Source organism: Rhinoderma darwinii, chromosome 3 (genome assembly GCF_050947455.1).
Source record: "Rhinoderma darwinii isolate aRhiDar2 chromosome 3, aRhiDar2.hap1, whole genome shotgun sequence".
Taxonomy (NCBI): Eukaryota; Metazoa; Chordata; class Amphibia; order Anura; family Rhinodermatidae; genus Rhinoderma; species Rhinoderma darwinii.
The window spans coordinates 399,860,986-399,868,793 of NC_134689.1; the positions used below are offsets into that span (position 1 = coordinate 399,860,986).

Below are 7,808 nucleotides of genomic sequence, written 5' to 3' on the forward strand. Positions count from 1 at the left end.
TTGGATGCGAACAGATCTATGGATGGGGTTCCCCATCTGAGAATGATCTCCTGAAATACTGTGGTGTTCAGGCACCATTCTGATTGATGAAGTCTTTCCCGGCTTAGGAAATCTGCCACCTGGTTGTCCTTCCCTCTGAGATGAACAGCTGATAGAGTCAATAGGTGGTGTTCTGCCAGAGAAAATATCTGTGTGGCTAGGCCCATCAGTGAGGCCAATCTCGTACCCCCTTGCCGATTTATATAGGATACTGTAGTTGTGTTGTCCGAATACATCTTTAGGTGCCGACCTGAGATTGCCTGTATGGATCCCTTCAGGGCCTGAAGAACTGCTGCCAGTTCCCTGAAGTTGGAGGATCTTTGAGCGGTCTGCTGATCCCACTGACCCTGAAGAAGAGAGGCGTCGTAATGGGCTCCCCACCCCCAAGGACTCGCATCTGTGGTCATGTTGAGAGTAGGGGTTAACCTCCATGGAATACCCCTTGTGAGATTTGCCCTGTTTAGCCACCATCTGAGGGACAGCCTTGCTGCGGAAGAGATGTGAAAGGGTTGGTCCAGGGAGAAACTGCTCCTGTCCCATTGGTCTAGGATGTCCCATTGTAGTGGTCTGGATCTGAAGTGAGCCCATAGTACGGCTGGGATGCATGATGTCATAAGGCCCAGGACTGACATAGCTTCCCTGAAAGATGTCGTATGGTTCAGGTAGATCTCTGATATCCTGTTCATCAGGGGCCCGATTCTTTCTTCTGGAAGGAAGGACATCTGCTTGGAGGAGTCCAGCAGGGTTCCTAAGAATACATATCTTTTCGATGGATTTAAATTTGATTTCTTTACATTTATGTTCCATCCTAATTTTGTCAGTATGTCCCGGACTATCTGTATCTGTAGGGTCAGAGTTGGAACCATTTCTGCTACCACCAGGAAGTCGTCTAGATATGGAATCAGGAGAATGTCGTTCATCCTGATGTATGTGGTCATTTCCACTATCAGTTTGGAAAATACCCTTGGGGCTTGAGAGATGCCGAAGGGGAGGGCTCTGTATTGTAGGTGGCATACGGACCCGTCGAGTGTCACTGCTACCCTTAGATACTTTTGATGACGGTGACATATGGGTACGTGATAGTAGGCATCCTCTAGGTCTATTGAGGCCATCACGCAGTCTTTGGAGAGGAGGTTTATAGTTGACGTGATACTTTCCATGCAGAATTTTTTGTAGGTCAGATAGCAGTTCAGTTTTTTTACGTTTATAATGACCCTGTGTTTGTCTCCTGGTTTGTTCACAAGGAAGAGAGGGGAATAAAAGCCCTGACCTGTCTCTGTGTCTGGAACCTGTATTAGGACATGGACATGCCAGTGAGAGCGCCGGGAAGCCGCCAACGCTGGGTCTGGTCCGGCCCTTCCCCAAGCCGAACGAGCCCCGGGGATCCGTTCCCCGCCAGAGGAAGGCCCACTCTGTGGACCTTAAACCACCATCCTGTTTTGCAGCAGGAGGGAGGACTATGGACCGGGAGAGGCGGGAGTACCCTTCCCAGACTAAGGTTGCTCCCAGGGGGGGAGACTTCTACCTTTCCAGAGCACCCCTAGTGGAATAAGGTAAACCTTGCTAGGGGGTCTGCAACCCCGGGAGAAGCGCTTTTCCTCAGGACAATCCTTCCATCCGGAGGACAGGAAACCTGACTGGGTGTGTGGAGAGGTGTGTCCATTTTATATCCTCAGGTTTCCTGTCCAGCGGATGGGACGTCTCTCCAGGGGTGCTGTCATAGGTGACAGGGTAAAAAACTATATAAAATCTCTTATTGCCACAATTGTATTGACCCAAAGAATTAAAAAAAAAAAACAATGTCATTTTAACCGCAGGGTGAAAAATCGTCAAAACGAAATCCAAAGAACAAATGGAGAAATTGCTAGGTTTTTGTCTCCCATTCCATAAAAAAATAGTTACTCCAGTACATTAAACGGTGCCACTAAAAACTCCAACTCAATAAAATGTGAAGGAAAACCTATTAAAAAAAAAGAAAAATGGCACTAACGGGTTAGAAAAAGTTTCATCGCTCAGCTTCAATGTATCACAGTACATAGAGGCTGCAGAATCCTTTCACAACTGAATCAGGCAAAACGTTGGTCTGTCGTTCCTTGTACAGCAGCTCCTGACTTCTCCTGCCCGATCTTTTAAAGTGTAACCAAACTTTCTGAAAACTTCTGACATGTCATAGTGACATTTCAGAAGTTTTGATTTGTGGGGATCCGAGCACTGAGACCCCCACCGATCGCTAACACTAAGTGACATAAGCACTCAGGGGCGCACGGAGCCACTTGGTTTCTGATCGGCTTTTCCCAGAAAGCCCAGCAGTTGGTGTACGGACTCAATAGAAAGTCTAGGACCCCTTTCACCAACTGCTCGGCTTTCCGTGAAGAGCCAATCAGAAACTTAAGCTCACTTCTGATCAAGTCAACCTTGATCTACAGAAAAGCAGAATTAAACTACAATTGTATATCATGGGCAGCGCCAACATATGGACAAGCTATGCCTTAATAGTATGAGCAGCGGAGGCCCCGACTACTGGGACTCCCCACTGATCGCTATGACTGAAGCGTCTGCAAAACTTTTTGGAGTCTCACGCCCCTTCCGCTCCGGTCGCCCACGCTTGGCTGTTGGGTAAACCCCAGGTTGGTCGAGGTGTTTAAAAAAAAAAAAAAGAGTGACCAGTGGTCGGACCCCACCAATCATTTCCCTTTTAATGCACACGAGAAATAAATCACCTGCGACTTTTAGGTCTTCCAAGTTCTTTTTCCGGGAAACAGGACAATAACAAATACCGTACACCATGGGACCTGAATAGGGTTAAAAGAAAAAAAAAAACACAACATAAAAAGAACGATTGGGAACCAGCAACAACACGGGCGTGAATAAAACAGCCCTATTACTCAGCTAGCGGGTTTGTGTATACATGTAAAACTCCTGTAATTCAGCATCCAGAACTAGCTAAAAGGGCTCCCCAATATGAACCTCGTTAGGTCTGCAACTTTCAAATGTACTTCATGCCCTTCTGCATTACAGCCGTCTCCTCTCTTTACCAGGCGATCATGTGACCGGCACATAGACTTAAGGCTACGTTCACACATCATTGATTTGGCTACGGCAAAGCCAGTGTAGATTTTTCCATAAAACCACAGCAGAAATCCACAGCTGACTGATTCGTGCCAGGAGATCTTAGGCGGAGTTCACATTTGCGTTGTCAACTCAATTTTTCTGTTCCGTCACAGTTGCAGAAAAACTAAATTGACGGAGGGCAGGATCAGTCGTCCAATTGGATTATAATAGGATCAGCCGGGTGGTCCAGCCGTCATTCTGGCAGGAGACGTGGACGTGCCTCTCACCCCATTTAAGACTGCGTTTACACCCGCGCCGTTAATTCAGTTTTGCTGTACTATCATTGGAGCAGAAAAAGCCAATTGAGAGAAGGCAGGATCTAACGCACGACGGACATCAACGGTGCCAGACTTACCCCTTTGGCTAGTAATGTGGTCCGTTCGTAGTTCTGCAGCAATAGCAAAAAAACTTTAGCAGATGTCAGGATTTATGCACTGAATCAGCACCTAAATCCTGAAAGAATCCTCAGTGTGTGAACACAGCCCTACAAGACGCAGAACAGCTCTCCAGCTCACACACTGGGACTCATATCGTAACAGATAATCTTACCCATAATAACTAATCAGAGCTCATCTATCATTTCCAAACTGGCACTAGAAGAACAAAAGCGGAATTCTGATTGGTTGCTATAGACCACCACAACACCGACTAGATAACCTCCAGTTTCGCAGCCACTGAGGGAACAGGATACGTGGAGCTACGTGACGAAGAAGCCCGCTCACCCAGTACGGGTCCCCGGCCGGCTTCATCTATCCCCAAGCAGCAGGGCTCCTCCTTGCACTGATCCGGTACCGGAGACGCCAGGAGGCAGCTCCGGGAATTATCCCGTTCGAACTTCTGCAGATCCATGCTGACAACGCGACTTCCGGCAACAACGCTGCTTGGCGCCAAATCTACGTCTGCCGCCAGCCAATCAGAACCGCCCGCTTTTCAACAAGCTTTATTAACATAGCGTAAAAATATTACAATAGGTCATGTCTGTGGCCAATGGGTGACACTGACATTTATAACAAGGTGGCCAGCTATAGTAATGCTACGTGTAATGGTTCCCATCATTATAGTGTGCCACAGCAGTACCCTCTTAGGAATACGACAACTATAAAAGTGTCCCATAGAAAAGTATAAGCATTAGAAGTACCCCATAAAATAGACAAGTATAGTAGTTCCTAATTATTATACTAGTGTGTCATGGAAGTTCAATCTATAGTAGTGCCCCGTGTAATGGTTCCCGTTATTATAGTGACCCACTATAATGCGACAACTATATAATAGTGCCCCATTGAATAATACCACGTGTAATGGTTCCTGTTATTATAGTGACCCACTATAATGCGACAACTATAATAGTGCCCCATTGAGTAATGCCACGTGTAATGGTTCCTATCATTATAGTGGTCCTCAGAATAGTGACAACTATAACAGTGCCCCATATAATAGTGGCAACTGGAATTGTGCCCTATGTGATGCGTCAGCAATCATACTGTCCCTGAGATTAGTCCAGCTATAGCAGTACCCCATAAGCCAGTCATACTCTAAAGACCTTGGATGGCCAAAAAGAACGATTCAGACCGTTTTGTGTCGACTCTAGGCGCCTTTTTGTGAAACGAACAAGTAGTGAAAGATGCCGACAATGTTGTATTTTTTTGGCCGTTGTCTGGTGCAATGCTTGGAAAGATGTTCATACCAAATGACAGATCTGCATCCCATCAATGAAAGTCCAGACCAGGCCACAGATCCAGCAGAGATCGATCATGGATTTGTTGTTTTCACTTATGGCGTTGCCCTCTAGAACAACCTTCACAGACCGACCATGAACGACAAGTCGTTCAGAAAACGTCTGTTCCCCCCGCCTCCCCTGCAGTGATTGATGGCGGGCTGCTGTGTATCTGTATACAAAGCATCCTGTCAATCACCGCAGGGAGAGGCAGGGGGGAGCGCTCACCTCATGAATACACCCGACTCTTTGATGACTCATATTAGCCAAACAGCACGATAGTTTCTTGTGCCATTTTGACTAATAGGACCACGGACCTGTCCCTGTCATTAGGGCAGCATATTGAGCATATTAAGAAAGTCCTGAATCTTTTGCCAGTTAAATCTCCATGCACTTGTGCTACCAGTACTTCTGAACCCCAGCATCCAAGAGAAGATGGCCAGCGGTACCCCCAATGCAAAGTATGTCCCCCGGCTTTGCAATGTGGCATTGGCGTCTGGCCCTTCTTAATGGGGTCCACGGCTGCAAGGTTTGCGATGTAGAACTGAACTTTGAACAAGATCATTGTCCAGTTTTGCTCAGTCCTTGTTAATAGAGGGAGATATGCCCTAATAGGACATATGGATAGATGTCAAAAGCAGACAACCACTTTATGTGTACAGGTGAACTTTACATAGGGGCATTGAAACTGAGGGTTTACCCTTAAAGGGGTTATACGAGGACCAAAAATGATTAGCAGTGTATTCACTGCAGTATGTGAGTACACTCGCTAAAATACATTCCGGTCCCCCGCCGCACTCATTGTGAGATTTTCATTGATTTTTTAGCACTGCCGGGGGACCGGAAGTTTAGTTGCACAGTCTTCTATGATGACGATATGAGTCTTCGTCATGTGACCGGCCCCGCTGTACTCTATGTACAGACAGGAGCAGTAGTACAGCGAGTGTATATATAGAGTACAGCGGGGTCGGCCACGTGACGAAGACTCATATCGTCATCATAGAAGGCTGTGCGACGAGACTTCCAGACCCCGGCAGCGCTATGAAAATCTCAGAATCAGAGCGACCGGAATGTATATCAGCGAGTGCACTCACGTACTGCAGTGACTACACTGCTAATCATTTTTGGTCCCTACATAACCCCTTTAAACATCTTCTGACATGTCATTCAGATATGTCTTTGGTGGGGTATGTGCCCTGGGATCCCCAATGATATCTAGAATAAAGGGGCACCATCTGCATTGCCGTCCTGTTGAATTCAATAGGAAAATTCCAAACAACGGACTCGACAAGTGAGGATCTGTGAGTAAGAAATTAATCAATGGGGGTCCCAGGACACAGACCCACCCTGATCTAAAATGTGAACCATCACATTAAACCAGCGGGGGCCTAGCATGCCCCAGAATTAGAGTTGGGTTGCAGTAAGCCCCTGAATTGGATGGTGGGGGTGCAGCAGGTGGAGAGCTCTGTCAGTGACTCGCCTCCAATCAGAATCACCAAGACCACCCTATATGATGCTGATTTTGCTATGAACTTCAGTACATCAGTGGGCACAGATCAGTGATGCATTTAATACAGCGCTATCATGGCGTCACAGACACAGCAGTTCGGGACACTGAGGGCAGTCGGTCTGTATGCAGGGTCTCTCTTCTCGGAGGCGCTTAGGACTGAGAAACACAAGTCCGTGAATCGACTCTACATCCCGAGTGCGGACCTGAACGCTGTGCCGGCAGATACAAAACCACTGGCTCCATGCTGAGTATTTAATGTCCTCCAGGTCTGAAAGATAAAGTAAAAAGAACAGTAGTCATGTATGTGTTCAGCCTAACCCCCGATTAACGGCGTTATCGCTGCTCACGCGACCGCAAAGTGTGATCATCACGAGGCAGTCAGTCGCCATGAAGCCCCGACCTTAAAGTGAAAGCGCTAAAAATATTCTCATGTCAAATGACTATCGATTGTAGTAACTGTGATGGGGAACTTTAACCCTTTGACAACATGCTATATACATAGAAATAACTCTGATTCCCAAGTCCGAACTATTCTAATATAAAGTTATTTAACGGTAAACGCAGTAAAAAAAAAAAAAATGCCGGAATCACCGTTTTTTTTGCTCCCTTAAAAAATGGAATAAACGTGATCAAAAAGTCGCGTGTGCCCCAAATGGTACCAATAAAACACGCATAAAAGAAGCCCTCTCGCTGCTCCATCGACGGAAAAATAAAAAAGTTCTGGCTCTAAGAATATGGCGACACAATGACAAATTTCTTTTTAACAAAAAGTTTTTTCCTTTGTAAAAGTGGTAAAACGTAAAAAAAATGTTATAAATTTTGTGTCGCCGTAATCGTATTGAAACGCAGAATAAAGTTAACAAGTCGTTTTTACCGCACAATAAACGCTGTAAAAACGATACCCTAAAAACGATGACGGAATCACTGTTTTTTGCCCATTTCACCCCACAAAAATTTTTTTTTCATTTTCACAGTACATTATATGGTACAATAAATAGTGCCATTAAAAACGACAGCTCGACCTGCAAATAACAAGCCCTCATACGGCTATATCGACAGAAAAGTAAAAAAGTTATGGCTTTTGCAAAGTGGGGAGGAAAAAATTTTAAATTGGCAGCGTCTCCAAGGGGTTAAATCCTGTCATTCCCCACCCCCTTCTCTATCTCGTATACAAAATCTATATGGGTCTTGTTAAGTAGTAGACCATCAAAATAACCATTAGTAAAATAAAACCCATTTAGTAAAGAGGATTTCCTACTAAAATACAAAAATCTCCAGTAAATGTAAGTCCTTGAGTGGTCCTGTTTCTGGGAAAGCTGTGACCACCATTGCAGCTCACCCAGCTTTCCCAGACTGCTGTCAAACGGAGATGGAAATGGAGCGGAATCCATACCTCCCTACTTTCAAGAATCACAGAGTCAATTTTTTTCCTAA

At 45.7% G+C, this 7,808-nt stretch overlaps 1 protein-coding gene across 2 annotated transcripts in view; it reads right to left on the reverse strand.

Moving 5' to 3' along the window:
* Positions 1-4,047, reverse strand: part of RNASEH2A (ribonuclease H2 subunit A) — a 28,686-nt gene extending 24,639 nt beyond the window's left edge. The window contains exons 1-2 of one of the 2 annotated variants that reach the window (XM_075855484.1): positions 3,873-4,047; positions 2,760-2,831 (exon numbers count right to left, since the gene is read on the reverse strand). In XM_075855484.1, coding sequence (XP_075711599.1) covers positions 2,760-2,831; positions 3,873-3,999 — 199 coding nt within the window. In that variant the 5' untranslated portion in view covers positions 4,000-4,047. Of the gene's footprint in view, positions 1-2,759; positions 2,832-3,699; positions 3,720-3,872 lie in introns of those variants that run through there. The other variant, XM_075855485.1, reaches the window with a different exon arrangement.
* Positions 4,048-7,808: the final 3,761 nt, after the last annotated feature.